Source organism: Cydia fagiglandana, chromosome 2 (genome assembly GCF_963556715.1).
Source record: "Cydia fagiglandana chromosome 2, ilCydFagi1.1, whole genome shotgun sequence".
NCBI classification, from domain to species: Eukaryota; Metazoa; Arthropoda; class Insecta; order Lepidoptera; family Tortricidae; genus Cydia; species Cydia fagiglandana.
The window spans coordinates 26,982,965-27,003,818 of NC_085933.1; the positions used below are offsets into that span (position 1 = coordinate 26,982,965).

General features: G+C 34.5%; 2 protein-coding genes across 3 annotated transcripts in view; both read left to right on the forward strand.

Annotated features, from left to right (window-relative positions):
• LOC134679528 (facilitated trehalose transporter Tret1-like) overlaps nucleotides 1-8,020 on the forward strand; it is a 67,008-nt gene extending 58,988 nt beyond the window's left edge. The window contains exon 5 of the mRNA XM_063538483.1: nucleotides 1,225-8,020. Within this exon, the coding sequence (XP_063394553.1) occupies nucleotides 1,225-2,286 (1,062 nt within the window). The 3' untranslated portion in view covers nucleotides 2,287-8,020. The remainder of the gene's footprint in view (nucleotides 1-1,224) is intronic.
• Nucleotides 1-20,854, forward strand: part of LOC134679533 (juvenile hormone epoxide hydrolase-like) — a 331,027-nt gene that overhangs the window by 296,694 nt on the left and 13,479 nt on the right. Inside the window, exons 1-3 of one of the 2 annotated variants that reach the window (XM_063538487.1) lie at nucleotides 15,096-15,151; nucleotides 16,158-16,340; nucleotides 17,189-17,416. In XM_063538487.1, the coding sequence (XP_063394557.1) occupies nucleotides 16,158-16,340; nucleotides 17,189-17,416 (411 nt within the window). In that variant the 5' untranslated portion in view covers nucleotides 15,096-15,151. Of the gene's footprint in view, nucleotides 1-15,095; nucleotides 15,152-16,157; nucleotides 16,341-17,188; nucleotides 17,417-20,854 lie in introns of those variants that run through there. The other variant, XM_063538488.1, reaches the window with a different exon arrangement.

The following is a 20,854-nucleotide window of genomic DNA, read 5'->3' on the forward strand; positions in this document are numbered from 1 at the left end:
AATTTTAAAGGAAAATAAACTTTGAAGCTTTATAATAAAGCTGAACGCTTTCAAAAACTAATGTTCAAGTCACCCGCATATAATTTTACTTAGATAACGACAAACTTCTCTGGATATTTCTAGTAGTTAAGTCTTTCTTCTTTGTTAGGGTGGCCATATTGGAACTTTACTCAGCATTTTTGGAAACTTTCGCGTATCCAATTAGGACATTCAACATTTTCTGAATCTCATCAGGTGCCCCTATTTGATGTGAAAACTTCCATTATGTTGAACTACGATCATTATATTTGAATTGTAAATTGTAAACATTTTTTTCTTATTTTTTTCAATGATGAGCAATTTTTATACTAATATATTATTAATAGTACATATTTTGAATTAGCATATATGTATGTATAAATTGTGTTTATATCCACAACTCAATATTTCAACTTTAGATTTTGTTTACCCATTTGTTCGAGCTCTTTTAAGTATGTTGTTCTGATAAACTTATTCATCAAGGAATGTCCTTCATAATAAAAATTCACAGCACCCTACTTATAATTGATAAAGTCTGAAACTTTGTCCAGCCTAAGCTTCTTTCCGAAGCTTTCCCGGGGAGCGGCTAATTCAGAAATTTGCAAAACTTCGGTGTTTACGATAAAATTATTATTTATTAGTCCGTCGGTACGAAATTAAAACAGCTTTGTTTGTTATTAAACTTTTATTGCTTTTGAAAGTTGGAATTAGTTACCTGCCGAGATTTGGGGCGAGATTGTCGATGTATTCAGGGGAGGAAAATGAGGAGGTACAAGGGTACAACTGATGTTAAGTAAAGGAACCCTGACAGGATTCACTTTCGCGTTTATTATTGCGGATTTTCAGTGGTGTTAATTAATTTTACTGCATAAAACTGAATCAGCAACACAAAACGTTTTTGTAATAATATTATTTAGCTTTTAGTTTACTTTGGTTACGTACGTACTATACCTAATTAATGTAATCAATCTTTAAAAGAAGCCAAATGAAATTGAATTTCCGCTTATAGTAATATATTTATTTAAACTTATACCTATTTTCGTACACTAACCCAAATTAATTTAGTAGTTTCGATGTCTCGTATGCGTCGGAACAATCTTGGTTGCAGGAGGACATCCTGTCGCATATAATTAAATTTTTTGTAGCTTCTGATGCTTAACCATATTATTATTTCGTTCATTCATTCATTCATTATTAATTTTCCAGGTGTACATAAGCGAGATATCTGTCCCGGATATCCGCGGCTGCCTCAGCGCCGTGCTCAAGATCGTCGGGCATCTTGGAGTCCTGTTCTCCTTCACCATCGGTGCCTACCTCGACTGGCAGCAGCTCGCCCTCTGCATCTCCGCCGCTCCTCTACTTCTCTTCTGCACCATTCTTTACATACCAGAGACCCCGAGCTATCTCGTCCTTATCGGAAAAGATGAAGAAGCTTACAAAAGCCTCCTCTGGCTTAGAGGCCCCAACTCCGATGTCGCTCAAGAATTAGCAACTATAAGAACGAATGTCCTGGCTAGCAAAAACTTCAGTCAACGACAGAGTCAAATGTCTAGCAGTCAATTCATCAGTTCTTTAGATGTTAAGTCGATGAATAGATTGCTAGGTCCGATCTTAGTGACATGCGGCCTTATGATGTTTCAAAGATTCTCGGGTGCTCATGCATTTTCTTTCTACGCCGTACCTATTTTTCGGAAGACTTTTGGAGGTATGAACCCGCATGGAGCCGCTATAGCTGTGTCATTTGTACAACTGCTAGCTTCGTGTTTATCCGGACTTTTGATTGACACGGTTGGTCGCCTACCTTTACTAATACTTAGTTCAGTGTTAATGTCAATGGCCTTAGCTGGATTTGGGAGCTACGCGTACTATGAAGAAGTCCACAGAAATCAACGAATCCAGAACGTGATGTTCCACCAGACTGGTCAGAATGACTGGATACCTCTTCTCTGTGTCTTGGTTTTTACTATAGCATTCTCTTTAGGCATGAGTCCTATTTCCTGGCTGCTTATAGGAGAATTGTTCCCTTTGGAGTACAGGGCGTTTGGCAGCGCCATGGCAACGGCTTTCAGCTACCTCTGTGCTTTCGTAGGCGTCAAGACTTTTGTCGATTTCCAACAGGCATTGGGTCTTCATGGGGCTTTCTGGTTATATGCAACAGTAAGTGTGGGGGGTCTTTGTTTTGTTGTGTGCTGTGTGCCCGAGACGAAAGGAAAAGACTTGGATGAAATGGATCCGAATTATGTCCAGAGTTTGTCACCGAAAAGGTAGGCAGTTTAGAAATCGCAAGTCGAGGTGGTCTCTCTCAGACTTGATAAGAGTGATAGTGTGAACTAATCTGGATTTAATCAAGTGTCGTTTTATAGAATGTTGGGGTAGATGTAGGCAGCGAGGAATAGAAAGGAGTTTTGTAGTGTGATGAATGAAGGGAAATTGAAACATGGTAGGAAAGTAGGGAGGCAACAGTAATTCTAAATAAGCTAGTATTCAAATGTTGAAAAAAACGGAACAGATTTTTCCCACGAGAAACGAAATACTTAAGGTACCTGTCATGTGTATTTAGATACTGATTTAGCGAGAAAATTACCAGAATGTTGCCAAATACTCCAAGTGTCTACGAAAAAGAAAATACCAATAAAATTAATCAACAATAACTTCTTAATTTGGAATTACTGTTAAAAATCGGAACTGAAGTTGAAAGTAGAAGGTCGATTCTGGTTTAGAGAAATGCCTAAATTGGACAAAAATAGATTGAATTAGCGGATTTTAGAAGGGCTTGTGAGGGTGTGAGTTCAATATTTAGCAACCATGTAGGAACAAATAAATCGAGTCCACCGCAATGTTTTGGCTGTGCTTATTACAATTTTTTAAATAAATATCCACCTCGTATTCGGTGGTCCCCTAAAGTTTTTAGTAAAACTCGCATATCCTAGTCGAATCATATCTAAAATATGTTTAGTTTATCTATTTTAAGATTGCAGTGGTCCATTCTTTACCTCTCTAAATTAAATCCCTTTAGAATTCTTAATGTTAGTGAAGAGTATTTTCCAGAATTCCCTATAGTAAAAGTTATTCTCTACTCGTAACTTATAAAATACTGGATATTTTATCGAGCTTCCCTACTAACTATATGACAATACAGATAAGACAATAATAATTTAACTATATTGGTATCTTAAGTGGGAAATTGATTGACGAGTAAATTAATGCACACTTCTTGATAACTTTCACAAACTCTAAAATTTTGAGTGACATGAACTAAATAAGTAGATGGTTCTAGAGATTAATTTTGCATATTTACTCGAAAATTAATAAGACCCATGACATATTGTCATTATTTACATTTAGTATAGATGCTGTTGACTTTCTGAGATTCTATTAGATCATCATTTAAAAAAAGTAGCTCTTAATTTTTTGTCCGTTTATATTATTGGACGCCTTGTAGAGAAAAGGCTTACACAAATTGATGCATACATTTATAGTTTGGTAAAATCTGCCTGGGATTGATAACAATAACTTCCGAAAAATCGGTGTAGGTACATGAGTGCTAACCTCTAGCGTAGCGGCCCACAAGAAAAATTGGCAATCAAAGAATACAATACAAAACAAATAATATTTATTGCAAACCTCAATGAAAGAAGACAATACAAAAAAAAATACAAGCAGAGGTAAAATGAGGTATACAAGAATCAATGGTATTAGAAAATAGAACTGAATTTACTTCGTTTTGAAATCGAACGAAACAAAACAAAAGTGAAACAGCAACTCTGATCCATTTAATAATGATTAATGAGTTAAATGATTTAACATTGTCAGTAATTTGTACCAGTATTAGGACCGTGGGACGATAGAGGATAATAGTCTCATTTGCAGTGATGTCAATGGATTTGATCTAGTAACGGCATCAATTGGTATAAGCCTTTATAATATCAATATTTTTCATAATACATTTACTTGTTATTAAAATAAACCCTATTTAATTGTTTACTTCTATTTACAGGATTGTTAAAATACAAAAATTAACCTAAAAATGTACCTATGCTTAACCAATATGTTTCGAATCTTATTGTTCTCTATAACCCTGTCCAAGGAAAACAGTATTTTGAAAATATTAAATCAGACAATAATTTTAGGAATAAGTTCCGACAAGTTTTTTTATCAGCAACGATTAATAACTTGAAGGATAACGTAGTACCTTGGGCAGGATTTAAAATTACGTTAACTATATAGAGAAATATTTTAATAAGTCTTCAGAATCTTCCACGATTCCTTCCTATCTATATTTCCATATTTAGAAAAGCATAATTCAACATAATAGTTATATTTAATGTTTTAGGGGAACAAATGTTTCGTTTAGCGCATGTACTTATGATGTAAATAAGATTTTGTCTTAGATGTATGTTTGTGCGTTATTTGCGTAAAGCGACGTGTGAAAAGCAATTTAGAATAGATTGAGGTATTTTGGTTGTCTAAAATTCCACTTGGTTATATGTATATGAAAATATGGTGTTTTTTTTTCGGGCATAAAGAAATATGCGTATGCGTAAATATCAACCGAGTGTAACGTATAGACGACGTCAAAGATATGTTTTTACATTTTTCGCCTTATTACAAATTAAGGTGCATAAGTGTAAACATATCTTTGACGTCGACTGTACCTAAGGATGTATAAGTAGATTTTTGTTACATTTTATACAAATAGCTCCCATTCATTTTTATGAATGATACTGATACTACTACTGATACTGTTGTACTGATTTTTCAGTGATTTCCATAAGCCAAATTTCTAAAGAGAAACAATAATATCACGACATAAACGTGATAAGTAGTGAGACAGCCAAGTTCTGGAACGTACTTATACTACTTACTACAATCAAATAGATCAATGATGATCGAGCAATTTGCTAAACATGTTCTATGTAAATATTAATTTAATATTACAAGCACCACAATTGTCATAATAACCAAGAAAACCAATTTTAGGCAACTATAAATACCAATCTGTGAAAAAATGGGCTTTGCTGTTCTATAATTGCATTTTAAATCTTTTATACGTTGAAAAAATGCAAAAATGCGGAATAAACATTCAAAATGTATGTGCCTCTAAAATATTCAAAGCAAACATTTTTAACTGTTTATTCTCAAGAATGAGTCCAAGTTAGACGGTTGCCTTTCTTGTTTTACGCCTGCCAATTACTAGTTGTTAGAAAATGTATAACTATTATTTACTATTTACAAATAAAGTATTTCATTTTCAATAAAGTAGGTATTACAATTGGTAAGTACTTAAAATATCTGTATTTCTGGAATGTATTATTACATCAAAATATAATAGACGTTTACTAAATGTTGGTTCATGAGCAAAAACATGGTTAAGGTTAAAACAAAAAACAACTTGTCAATACCTGTGCTTAAGTCCGTACATAAATGCAATAAAGTTTTATTTAATCGTTTTTTACACCATATTGCAAAAAATATATATTATACATAAAAACGGTACTTCAATTGTTTATTTTTGATTATTTTGTTGACTCTTGATTTAATTTGGACTTTCAAAATTACAAAAATAATTAGGCCTCGAATGACTGAATAATCAAGCCCAAAAAATTAATAAAACCTAAAATATATGATATCTTTAATAGGTCAAAAGGGAATGGAACACCATTTTATAAGAAGCGATAAGAATGGGAATTGGAATAAAAGTATTAAAACAATAATAACATTGGCTTAAAGAAGAATATTAACAAAACTAAAATTAAATTACGAGTAAAAACAATAATATTGGATAGTGTTTGAAAGTATTTCCACCAAAATATGGGCAGATATTTTGTTATTGATATAAAGTATCAATATCATTGCCTAAAAATAGTACTACGAATATTGGTTGCAAGTGGATTACGAACAATTAAGTAAATTGAATTAAAATTGGAATAAATTAATAGACAAATAATAGGTTGTGAATTTATACATTTTCTAGATTTTATAATAATAAATTACATATTCCTAAAGAATAAAAATAGTCACTTATTTCAATATTTTGAAGCTTGCTTGCAGTAGAAAAGTAATTATTTCCGTAAATAATCTGCAACAGTAAAACTATAACTGGTATATTATTTTCAAGTCACATAATTAAATTACTTTACTTCAATTAAATTTAAAATTTAATCAAAAATAATCATTAAATATAATCAAGACCTACGTTATGCAAACGAAAAACACATTTAAGTATATAGGTAGTTATATTTAGCTTATAAATTAGATTGCTAATATTTTATAAAAGAGCGACAAAAAAAAATAACACGTAGTGGAAAATCGACGCTACTTTCAAAAAACATGCAACCAAAACTATTAAGTTTAGCCTTTTAGCTATTATTGTGAAGTGGTAGAAGTGTGCCTGTTCCTAGACTAAATAATTTCAGTAGAGCCCGTCTACGTTAAGTCTGCAGTGGCTTTGCAATAGCAAAGTGTGGCGGCGCCACCATAAACGTATTATAAAAATATGACATCATATTTCAAACAGAAACTCAGTATCAGATTTTAAATAAATTATGATAGAAAATAATAAAATAATTACATTATATAGGTAATAATTCAGTAAAAATATGATTATATTTTTGTTACGACATTAATATGGTGGCGCTGCCATACTTTACTATAACATTAAATTGCTGTGAAGTCACTTTAGACTTAACGAAGACTGAATATAGTAAAGCTTAAAATTAGCACTCGTTTATCTTTCGTTTATTTATTACTGTCATCAGTGTCATACTTGTATTTTAATTAATGTTATATATAAATCATACATCGTATTTGTTTATAATCACCAAGGTTATTTGATACAATTTTGTAAAGCTGTTTCTAATATGGGTAAAACATTTCTCTCATATCAAATTGCTTAATTTTATATGAAGTTACATATCAAGCAAAATTAACATTAAAAAAATACTTTTTCCCATATCTTAAACAGCTCCGTTAGAAAAAATATTAGGTATTAAGATAGAAGGCTTTAACTAGCTTAGTGTTTCCTTAAAAGACTTTAGATTGTACAAAATAATCAATTATAATACATAAAACATTTTTACAATACACACGATTCTTCTTTTCACGATTCAGCTAAAACGTAAGGTTCGCAACGAATTCAGTATTATTACGTTTTAGAGGGCATAATGTGTTACATCGTGAGTAAATGTTGACACTTATTTGTGGCTTCTGTTCAAATATGTATTTAAGAAAAAAGATTTAGACGGATTTAGAACATCTTCCTTTTTTTAATAGTTAATGCATCGACAAAAAATAATAATTTACTTCATTATATTTTACTAACAAAATTTGTCTTAAAAGAAATCAAAAAAATGCAGTAGTAAAACTTATTTATATTCCAATGTAACGCTTAAGTGGCTACTGTGATGTTGCTTTTGTCCATGGGTGACGATGACCGCTTCCCATCAGGCGGCTCGTCTGCTTGTTAGCTGACTATCACACGTAGGCTTTAAGTAAGTGTCAACATTTTAAAGCCGACCACCTAACATATATATTATTCTTGTAATCTAGCATATTTAGCATTTTGCTCAATACAAAATTATGCTGCCTGCAATGCAATAGAACATTGTCACCCATATTGATATGTCAATATTTCCAATATGACAATTCGGGGGGGTGCGTGATATTAGTTTTGACTTTTGTCTACCTTAACTATTAAGGTACACTAAGATTGAAATGCTGTAATACCATGGGGATAAAATTCTCCGTTTTTGAAGATACTGCTTCTATTTGTCATCACATCACGACAGTATAATGTGTAACAGCAATTGTATTCCAGGCAACATATATTAATATGACGAGACAATAATTCTATGACAATAATTAACAAAATTAGTATACTCTGAAATTTATTAAAGTGATTATTACTGATTAAAATAATTTATAGTCAACATGATTTATGTAAACGCTGAAAAAATGCCTAAACGATAGTAAATAAATATACCTAATTAGATTAGATTGATTTGTTAGATTTCGTGTTTTATTTCTTTCATTTAATTTTAACCCTCTTAATAATTACTTAACGTCATGACCTCTAGGTGACCGAGGGGCCTGACGCTGAGGACGCTGGTTCGATTCCGACCGCGACCACTGGAGGGCTTAGCCACTTTTTGTTTGTATAAGAAAATCTAATTCAGTCTATAATTTTTATAGGTACCGATTTAAAAACTATAGGTACAAGTATGAGTAATTCAACATAATTTTATATTAATTTCAAGATTTTCAAGATTCTCTAAAATCTAACTAACGATGTACCAGAAATACAAACTTGGCTGACATTTCTTTCACATTATTTTTTACTCAGACCAGCTAATAATCAATACACAGTCGTAGTCGTAGTGTGCTGCCATCTAACGATTATATTAAATATTATCGGCGTTGTATGGCAACAACGAGATGTGGCAAACCATCAAACAAATCAAACTAAAGGGAGGATCCCCTCTTTAGCAGCGCCATCTGTCTCTGTACTACATAATTACAACCAGAACATTAACAAAAATTAATTCTGTTACTGACGATAATAGATGTCGCTAGTAATTCATTTCAAAACAATGTAATATTGATCCAGGTCAGGTCACTATAATAACGGAAAAGAACGTTCCTCAATTTCAGAGTTCGTTTTTCATTTTGTCCATGGTATATCTCAATGTGTCCTCAACGGGCCTGGCCAACGGGCAATTTTATTATTTATTTATTTTATTAGTATAGTTATTTGAATTTTTAAGCTAGTGTTTTTATTTATTTATTTAAAAATACTTGAGCAATTTTATTATTCATTGTAATTTATTTTATTTCGGTCATATTCTGTAAGAGGTATTAATTTATATTATTCTTTCCTTGTTTTATTAGAAATAAATAAAATAAGAATATTCGCTAACTTATTCGTTGTGTAATTCTAAAATAAATATGAATTTCAAAAATTATGTAAATAAAAATACCACATTAAAAACATACGTCAAACATTGAGCATCCCTAAATATTAATCCTCAATTTGCATCATCACATATGATTGACGGATTATAAATATAAAAATAAAAATAGGGTGCTATTTCCCATGAGGTTTAGACACGAGGCACAAGTCAAGTCCGATAAGCAGGCACGTGTCAGGATGGGAAACATTATTATATCATTAGGGGCTTATAAATAAATTGATATTGGGTTTTGTTAAGTTTTTTAATTCCGGACTCGGCGTGCGCTCTGCCGTGCGTATGTGATATGAAGCGTAGTTTGCAATTTTATTTTAGTAACGACTTTACAATTGTTCTTCTTTCGAATGATAACATTAAAAAATAAAAAATAAACATCGAATTAAAAACGACTTCAATATTTAACTTACAAAAACGCTCGGCTGTATACCTGTAAAACCTGTATACAGTGTGTTTTTTTTAAGTGGGACAGTATGGGGAAATCCTAAAGTATAAGAGATACAGGGAAACTGTCTTAGGAAACATTAGGTACTTTTTTGTGAAAAAAAAATTGGTATAGTCAAAATTTTGGTCAAGTGTGAGTTGTCCCTAAAAATGATTAATTTTGATGAAATTTTTTTTTTGACGCACATCTACTCAGTTTCATGAGGGGATCATTTTATTGTATGGGAAGAAAAAAATCGGGACAGCAGAAGTTAGGTAAATTTAATAAAATAATTTTACATTAAAGTAAATGTTCAAAGTGGCCTCCCTCTTGTCGAATGCAGGCACGAGCGCGTTTCAGAACACCTCTGGTAGCTTTAGACAAGGCGTTGTGATGTATGTTGTTCAAATGATAATGCACTGCATCTTTTAACTCTTGTACCGAGTTGTAAGTATCTGCATAAATTCGACCTTTAAGGTACCCCCAAATGAAAAAATCCAACGGTGTTAAATCGGGTGAACGTGGTGGCCATTTAATAGGGCCATTTGTGCCCATCCAGCGATCAAGAAAATGTTCATTTAAAAACTGTTTCGTAGCGATACTATTGTGGGCAGGGGCGCCGTCTTGTTGGTAGATGATATTATTCAAATTATTTAATGGAATTGCCATATCTACTAAATCCACAGCCATGTTTAATATTTCCTGATATTTTTGACTATTCAATGTTCCATGGTAAATTTTAATGGCAAAGATTTTATTATCTAATATTGCACACCAACAATTAAAGGAAAAGCGGACCTGGTTATGGGTTGCCGTAGTTCGGAAGGGGTTTGTACGTGCCCAAAAATGATTATTTTTTCTATTGTACATGCCATTGTTTGAAAAATTGCATTCATCTGTCCAAATAATCCGGCTTGGAAAAGACGGGTTTCTAATCGAGCATGCTACAAACCACTGGCAAAATGCTAATCTCCGGTCAGTGTCTCCTGGAAGCAATGCTTGTACAAGATGACCTTCTATGTAACACTTGTACTTGTAAGCCTTCAATACCTTTCGTACTGTAGATTTATGCACACCGATAGTGTTAGCAGCTTCCCTCAATGAGGCTTTTGGGTAGGCTTCAAAATATCCTAAGATTGCGATAGTTGTAAATTCATTTATTACTGTGGCTCGTCTCTTCCGTTTTAATTTAAAACAGCCTCCCTTTCTTAAATTTTTCACCAGTTTGTCAAAAATTTTGCGGTCCGGTTGATCGCGGTCCGGATAACGTTCCCGATACCACTGTAACGCATTCACAGAGCTACGATAATTTACAAAATACGCTTCAATTAAATCTACTTTATGCGAGTTTGGTAATTCCATGACGAAAACTTAACATAATGTTAACTTTAAACAATGAAATATCAAGTAAAATACTGTTTGTTTCAAGAAGTTCCAAATTTAAAATTTGTTTTTTTTTTAAATTAGATTTGTAAGGTAAGGCTCGCGTAAGAATATCTTAAAGTATTTTAATCCTTTTTAAACCAAATAAAGTGTTCCAAATTCAAATGTAAAACTGGAATAGGCAATATTTTTTAAATAAAAACCTTGCAGTGGGCAGTGGTTTTCAATTTACACGGGTTGTAAAAATGAAAACGATTTTCTTAAATTTGACTAACTTCTGCTGTCCCGATTTTTTTCTTCCCATACAATAAAATGATCCCCTCATGAAACTGAGTAGATGTGCGTCAAAAAAAAATTTCATCAAAATTAATCATTTTTAGGGACAACTCACACTTGACCAAAATTTTGACTATACCATTTTTTTTTTTCACAAAAAAGTACCTAATGTTTCCTAAGACAGTTTCCCTGTATCTCTTATACTTTGGGATTTCCCCATACTGTCCCACTTAAAAAAAACACACTGTATAATTATGTCGGCGGTCGATCGTAAGATTAGGCAGATCGTAATGTTCCTGTGTAATGTTTTGACGATAGTAACATTAATCCAATATATAGGTAGGATAGGTTCGTTAGGTTGCTTCAGATGCCCGAAGGGCAAGCTGTCCAGAAATAGGAGCCCCGCGTAGCGGGGCTCCGTCGACTCAGGGAACGGGTCAAAGATTTTCACGTTTCACGATATGCCTGATCTTACGATCGGCCGCCGACATATACAGGGTGGAAAGGCACGACGATCCTTCCCGGAAGTATTAGGTCGTTTAAGTGATACAGAGCACATTGGTAATGGTAAGAATCGTTAATTGAGTAAAAAATAAAAATACAAAATTTTCTACTTTTTAACTGTGGTGATAACCCTATAACATGTGCACATGACGGCTAGATTAAGGATCTCCGTCGGGAAAGCTCGGGACTTTACGCTTTTTTCCGATCGTTGACAGAATCGCAATGATGTATGAATGACGCATAAATGACAAATAAATCAAATGAATGCAAAAATATTACAAACAGTTTTATTACTTTCTTAGATAATTACTTTTTGCCAATATTTAACACTATCCCCGAGCCCGCGCACATTGCCCATGCGATAGTGTACTGTGCTCTTCGTCATTTTTCCTCCGCAGATTGTCAAAAGCAGCAATTAGCCTTTAATGTCTCATTTCATCCGCAGTTTCACATTCCGTTTGGTACACCATATCTTTTACACAGCCCCACAAATTTAAATAACCACGAGCATCTAACAACTGCATTTTTATTTGAAGAATATGACATTAGATAAGTAAAGTTCAATGACAATTTAATTTCAAATATCAGACGTCTTGTCTATTTCCTACCACGCAAGAAGGTTTGTTAGTTAAGTATTTAAGACGTATTTATTCTAGATTTATTCTTAGTATTTCATTTTTGTAAGTTCATTTGGTGCGTCAAACACAATCTACTTGTAATTTTTATTATTTTAGATAGTTTCCAATTATTCGAAAATAATTTTGTGAAACGTGTTAAGAAACTAAAACCTTTTTTATCAGTCAAGGAAACCAGATATATTTATAAGACAATTGCGTACTTTTGAGTGGTTTTCAATGTCACAATTTGAACAGTCGTTGTAAACAATGTTGTGGTTAGTATTATTAATATTAAGGAATAACATAACTACTTCATTCAAGTATTGAACAAGTGGAACCACTAAGAAAGCGAAAATCCTGCAACGATTCTTACCGTGTTATAAGCAGACCTAAGAATGGTTAGATGGCAACAAATAAGCATAATTTCCTGTCGTATACTGATTGATACAAGTAAGTTCATTGACCCTGTCACCTGTTAGGGTTAGAACAAAGTAGTTTTTTGCATGGATGTTTAAAAGGCCATAATTTAGAAACGGTTGCCCATATTAACATAGTTTCTATGGAGAAAATATAGAGCTTAGGCTAAACAATTCCCCTTTTGCGGAAAGGATCGTCGTGCCTTTCCACCCTGTATATAGGATCCCTGAAGTTATACCTGAATAGGAGAGTCAATGATAATAGTATTTCAAATTAAATGAATTCGTGTTTTTAATACAAATCAAAAGGAAAAAGATATAAAGGAGAGATCCCTGAAAGGGATAAGTACGCCTTTGTAAGTTTGTACTTGTGATGTGTTTTTTCTTGTCTCGGATCTATCAGTGTAAAAGTGCCATTTCTTCGACAAAAACTGTCACTTTTGTCAGATCTATAACTAATCCAGATCATTAGAAGATCAGAAACTGTTATTAAAATCAGAATACGCCTGTAAGGTGGGGTTGAAAGGATCTTAATTGTTTTTATAAAAAGTTCTTAAGGAAAGATTATTTTTTCGCGGTTATTAGTAAAGCGAAGCCCGAGAAAATTCCCAATTAGGCACAAGCTTAAAAAAAGTTTGGAGCTTAACAAAGATTTGATAAAAGCTTCCTTAGAATCGTCTAAACTAACTTTGCACCGATTTAAACAGAACATAGTGAGAATGTCTTTATAAACGACATACTTATGTATATTTTCATCGATAGACATTAATGATGAAATTGAGTTAAGGATGTCATCTATGTATGTATTTATCTATATAAGTATATAAGACATTTTGTAAAAAATGAGTAAGGACGAAAATTATTCCTACACATTTTTGTCAACGTATTTTTGGGTCATAAACGATTCATTGTGCAATATTTTTAGGCACAATTTATTAGGCACTCAGTGTACAATATATACTGTATAATATGCATAATTATTAAACACTTCAATTGCATAACATAATTTAATAGAGTTCTTCAACTCGTTTATATGACCATAGGTACAAAATATTTAAAAAATAACGAAGAACGTTGATTTTGCACCATCATGATTGTCATGATGATTTGCCAATTAACAACGAGTATATTATTTTAAATAATGTCGCAACAATGTAGATAAAACCACATTATAAATTTAGGTAGATTCCAAATTGTTGGGTGAAAACTTCAGCATAACATTTGTAAAAATAATTTAAATGTACCTTTAGGACAAACAGAGGCCAACTAGTACTTAAACACCACAAACGACAACCCCAATGTACACTGAGAGAAAAGTACAACAAAAATACACTTAGGCCCACTTGCACCATTCCACTAACCCGGGGTTAACCGGTTAAACCAGGAGTTGCCATGGTTAGCCATACAATTTGACACTAGGTTAACAGTTTAACCGCTTAACCCCAGGTTAGTGGAATGGTGCAAGTGGGCCTTAGAATTACAAAAATAAACTTAATCCGGGGACAAGGAGAATTAACTAAGTAATAGGAACAAATTGACTTTGGTAATTTCTATTAGTTCTTGCAATTTCTATAATCTGTTTGTTGAAATTATATTTGGGATTACTGAGCTGTTTGTAGAAATAAATAAACTTTACAGAAATAGTGAAACGTCCATAATTATTCCTAAAACTTCATTTTTTCCCCCAGTACAGAACTGTTTTTTAATTTCTGGTGATGATTTTTCTCTCAGTGTATGGAAGCCACCGGTTGCCATGCATAAACACCTTTAGATCACTAGAAATAGCCGATATTAACTGTCAAGGTTACGATAATGTGCCACGTCATTGCCCCAAAGTTGTATCCCATATTACGTAGCGTCCTAGAACTAAGATCCAATTTCAAATTATATAATATGTAAGATAAGATTTTTAAGTGACTCGGACGCAGACAAATGATATGAGTAATAACTAGAGATACACCGGATATCCGGTTACCATCCGATATCCGGCCTATCCGGCCATTATTTGACTATCCGGCCGGATACCGGATAGTAACATTGCTTGATTTCGGAGTAAACAAATTGGATTTAAGAAACAGACACGGTCATAATCGTACTTGTTATTATTTTAAAACAATTTAATCATTCCACTGACTTGCACGCGCACTCATTTCGAACCTAGAAATGAGTCCGCGCGAACGTTTACTAGGAAACAGGCCGCGTAGCCAACCTGCCAATCGCTAACGCTCCGTAGCGATCGAAACGCAACTGTCACTGTCGCACTTATAAGGAAGAGTGATAGAGAGACACAAAGCGTTTCGTTGTCGAAGCGATAGCGTGTCACCTTGGCTAGGCCGGCAGGTCATCCCTGCAAAATGCGCACCTGAACAACCGAAATATAGGAATAGTTCCGCTGAACAAATATTCGGCGGCCGGATACCCGATATTCGGCCTATGGTCAGGCCGAATATCCGGTATCCGGCCAAACAACTATCCGTTGCATCTCTAGTAATAACAACAAGCAAGTCAGTTCTTGTCCATCGTTAGAGGTGCGCGCGCGTCTGTGTCAAGGTAAATATTATGTTATTATCCGTTTTTAATGAATTTGAATGTACTTTAGTCCCGTAAGTGATCCACCCGATCACACTACATAAAATAAGTATAAGTACTGTGGACGGTTTTACCTGTGGACACAGCCGGTATTTAAAGAACTACTAACGATAGACTACCATTGTGAACTTAAAAAAAATGCATTTTCTTATATTACTAACAATTAGTTATTCACCATATTTATAAATATACGGAGATTTTTTTGCTCTGAAAAAAAATATGTTAATAACTTGTAATTGTATATACCTACCTACAGTATGTATCTGAACGAAAAGCAATTACTCAAACCCATTAATGTTTAGGTCATACTGAGCAACTTTTACTATGGGAGCAAACCCGAAATCGCGAAAAAAAATTGACTCTCCCATAGGAAATTTCAACATCAGACCAGCAAAATGTATGAAACATCCAATTTTTTTTCCGCTTTTTCGGGGTTGGTCCCATAGTAAAAGTTGCTCAGTATGAACTAAACATTAACGGGTTTGAGTAATTGCTTTTGTTGAGATACATACTGTATTATAATAAAAGTGTTCTTTTCTTAATAACTAAATTTTTATCCTAGTAATGTAAATGGTACACGTGTGTAAATAACCACAAAATAGACTTCAAGGTTTCATTGTTGTTTTCTACAGTTTTCGCATTTCGCCAGATGTTTAATTTGATAAGAAAAAAGTATGGTTAATAAAAAGGAGGTAGAGTAGTGTACCTGTGGACACCCTAACCAACGAAAAATCAAGCTTTATTCGTCTAAAGCTTTGCGTACTATTAAACGATGATTCCGAGGAATTTATAGACCCTGGAGACAATATCAAGTCCAAAATAATTGCTGAAAAGCTGTACCAAGAATATTGTCTACAGGTACAAACCCTGCCTAATATCCTACAGTCCATAGGCACTAGGGCTCCCAATACCAGGATCCCGGGATCCCGAAATAGGACTTAACACATCTTATAATTTTTTCGGTCAGATGGCTCGCGTTCTCTTCCTGGTTCCCTTATACGCCCTGGCGGCGGTGGGGATATACTACATGTTCCTGAAGAAACCTCCGCCCGTTCCTGAGGTGGACCTCAACGCCTGGTGGGGACCAACCGAGCTGAAGGGCAAGCAGGACACAAGTATCAGACCGTTCAAGGTCACGTTCAGTGAATCGGTAAGACTACAAGCTTGTGGTAGAGGACATTTAATTTAAAGTATGTAATTTAAAGACATCCTGCACCGATTCCAAATTAATGAGATAAGGGCAAGCGAATGATGATGAATTTAAATAGGTTTCAGAACCAAATGGTTTTGATAATAACCATGACGAAGCGAGCTTTACCAAATCGAATTAGTAATAAGGAGGTTCGGAAGAGAACCAAAACGGTTGAAAAAAAACCGGGCAAGTGCGAGTCGGACTCGCGCACGAAGGGCCAAAAAAAAAAAACAAAAAAAAGCAAAAAGAAAACGGTCACCCATCCAAGTACTGACCCCTCCCGACGTTGCTTAACTTTGGTCAAAAATCACGTTTGTTGTATGGGAGCCCCATTTAAATCTTTATTTTATTCTGTTTTTAGTATTTGTTGTTATAGCGGCAACAGAAATACATCATCTGTGAAAATTTCAACTGTCTAGCTATCACGGTTCGTGAGATACAGCCTGGTGACAGACGGACGGACGGACGGACGGACGGACGGACAGCGAAGTCTTAGTAATAGGGTCCCGTTTTACCCTTTGGGTACGGAACCCTAATAGATCAGAGAATGGCTAAAGAAGTGGCACTGGGCGAAGCATATCGATCGTAAAGCCAATGGCTACTGGGGTTTTTGAGCGACCGAGGCTGGCTGAGGCCGTGAGGCAGCAGCAAGAGAAGACCTCCGCAAGATGGGTCGATGATCTAGTCAGTATTGCAGGAAGAAGGAACAGGGAAAGTATTAATAAGGATAGCGCACAACACATCGCTGTGGAGTCTTTCGGCTGATACATTGTACAGTTGTTCAAGTATGATTGAAATCTTTTCAGATGATCAAAGACCTCAGAGAGCGCCTCAACAACCATCGCAAGTGGACCCCTCCGCTGGAGAACGTCGGCTTGCAATACGGCTTCAACAGTAAGCAGCTGGACAGCTGGATTTCGTATTGGTCTGAGAGATACAACTTCCAGGAGAGGGAGAGGTTCTTCAACAAGTTCCCTCACTACAAGACTAATATCCAGGGGCTGGATATACATTTCATCAGGGTTAAGCCTCAGGTAATCGATTATATTTTATACTACCATGTAATTAAATCTAAGTAGCAGCAGCAACTCCCATAATTCTATCTTCGCCTTATCATTGACAACTTAACACGACCACCTTAAAGATACAATTAAGTAGGTGAATTTTAACGGTTTAAGTAACGTTTTTAAATCACGGTACTACATACACAGACACGTCAGTTTAAATTCGATACTTTAAAAATGCTTTTACTCTATATCTTTTCTAGGCCTATTTTTTTCTTCCTTCCTTTCCTTCTATGATGCTCCTGAATCTCCTGATACTTATCGTTGCCTGCAGATGTCTACTTAATTTTCTTCTTCTAATCCCAATCATTTTATAATTTCTACAAAGAAAATGTTTATCAGTGTATTGTAAGACAGGCCCAAAGAATATAATACTCACTAGGAGAAGAACGGTAACTCCATACAAAAAAATGTCCCCAACCGTTTATACGTTTATACTAGTGGCGCCGTCTTTGTGTACCAATGGAACTAAAGTTGACAACCGGTTTAGCCTGGCGGGTATTGGTAGGTAGTAATTCTGTTGATAAACATATTTGTTATCTTCATATCACGAAATATATGCAAGATGCAAATATTACCCCTTGTTTGTGGTATTATCAATTGATTTAAATAAAAGGCATGTTTATGTTTATAACATTATATATATTATTTATTAAAAAATGTTTTACATATAAAAATATACACTGAAAACTGGCAACTGGCAACTTAATAAAAAAATAGACATTAATAAAGCGCATTCACAAAGTTTTCAGTACCTTTTATACAAATAACAGGCATGCCTACCTATTACACTTTACACACAGATACACTACACTTTACACACGGCATTTTACACAGATTTCCAACTTGTATTCATACATTTCTTCACGGTTAATTAATACGCTTTCCAGATGCGTCATGACTCGGTTCCTTCTGAACCCACTAAAGTTGTAAATTTCACTCTGGCTGCTTCAACAGCCGTTGCTTCGCATTTAGCACATTTTCTATGTGCATTGCTGTAATCCATGTAGGTCTTACAGTCTTAAGTGGTACGTAGCGGTACACGTTGTATGTATTATTTAAAGAGTTAATAAATAAAATTTTCGTTATGAACTTTAACCACAGCAGCACCTCTAGCACATCTTGCATCCGCGACTTAGACCGCGACTCGAGTCGCCATTCCCGCGGCTGTCAAATCTGTCGATTTCCGTAGCATAACTTGTACCCGCGACTGCAACAGCCGCGTAGAGAACTCAAAGTCGCGGCGCGACTCGTCAGTGTTACCCGGCGAAATCAAAGTCTAAACAAATCGATATTTGCAAGTGGCAACACTGAATCGGAAACCAGGGATGCGCTAAATCATTCGTTCTTTGGTGGTAAAAAGTCTGGTTTTTTGTCGATGGTTAAGTTTTTCCTGTCAAAGTCAAGGAACTTCCAAATTTTGTCAACATTTAATTAGGGGAAAAATATGAAAAAAATGTAAGTAATAGAGCCCTATATACTTAATAAATAAATAATATAATAATAATAATAAATAAATATTTTAGGACATTCTTACACAGATTGACTAAGTCCCACAGTAAGCTCAAGAAGGCTTGTGTTGTGGGTACTCAGACAACGATATATATAATATACAAATACATACTTAAATACATAGAAAACACCCATGACTCAGGAACAAATATCTGTATCATCATACAAATAAATGCCCTTACTGGGATTCGAACCCAGGACCATCGGCTTCGCAGGCAGGGTCACTACCCACTAGGTCAGACCGGTCGTCAAAATATTGATAATATTCATTAATATTGATAATATTCCTTAAAATATATATTGTTTAAAAATTTCTGTTTAATAAACCTTTTAAATAAAATATTTTTGTAAGTAACTATAATTAATGGAATTGCTATTATTGGTTTTGTTCTCATATTCCTGTTGTAAATAGTGTTTTTTTTTTCAGAATAAGTTCAGCATTATCCTAGACACGATTGATATCCCAGCACCCAAAGGAAAATATTGTTAACAGGAACGTGCCAACGGGACCCGAAGTGGAGAGTCAGGAAAAGAAACACACTAGGCAAGCTTGTAGGTTTCAAACATGGAGCTGTCCCCTTTTCTAAATTAACTAAGATCTGAGAAGCGCTTTAGCTTTAAGAACACCACCGAGGAAGTGAACTATTAATAATAACCCTAATGGTTATGGCATACCTATCTAAGCTGCCGCAGTAACTCTCAAATAAGTTTCATATAGTTTTTCTTGTGCCAATAATGGATTGGCATGTGTGTGTGTGTACTGTGTAACTGTTTATGATTTGACAAATTGATATGAAAAGCTTATTTCATAGTCCTCGATGAAGTCATGACCATATTTTATTGTTTTGTTTACAATACAAACCAATTTTTTTTCCAGGGTGATATTTAATTATCCTACGCCGCATGTCGAAGAAAAAGGAAGAGAGACAATACTTTTCAAGGGTAATAAAGAAGATTCTTACAATTTCGATCAGGTGTCACTGTCAGAAAATGACAACGATCGCGACTTTGAACTAAAAGCCGTAGCACAACTGCCTATTTAGAGACAAAATATTCTCTCGTCTTTATGTCAATCCGCGAGTCGAAGTCTACGCGACTTTATAACGCGACACGCTCTCGCGGGTGGTTTGCTTGTACTTTTTTAACTAAACTCATGATAAATATAACTTTAAAACAAGTTTCATATATTATGTAATAATATAATTTGTATAATTACTTATTGCCCTAAGGAATAAGGAAGTGTGGAACAGTCACTACATGCGCTTTACGCACTCTTCTATCGATGATTATGCACGGTGATACCTACAAGTACCACAACACACCCATCATGTTTACAACTTTAATTTCAAACAGCTAGCATGTAGGTACTCAATTAAGTAAATAGCTACATATGTATGATTTTTAAATTTCAATTCAGGTTCGTAAGTTTATAAAAGTAATCCTAAGACTTCCTTACACAAAACTTTCATCAACCTAACAACGGAGCCCGCTTGCTTGTACATAAACGTAGCCGATGAGGTGGGTAGGTATAAATGTTCAAAACAAACTATCCAACTTATTAAGTAAGCCTTAGTCTTAGTAGTAATATTTAGGATCACGGTTAGATGTCTAATTTCAACAATCTCTTACTATTTAGGTACCGTTTGGAACCTTCCTCGACTTCAACAAAACATACCTACATGTGGCCTGTGCCCGCAGTATCGTACTGTAACAGAATGATGTAATACGTGGCTATAACAGGATCAGGTCCGGCTCAAAATCATGCTTTGTATGAAATATTATCAGTCATCACCCACTAAACCATTCCATCCCCTGCCAACACCATACCGTGACGTGACTGGACCGAGCCGACCAACAATAATTTGAAGGAGTCGTTACGCTCATGTTATAGTCTGC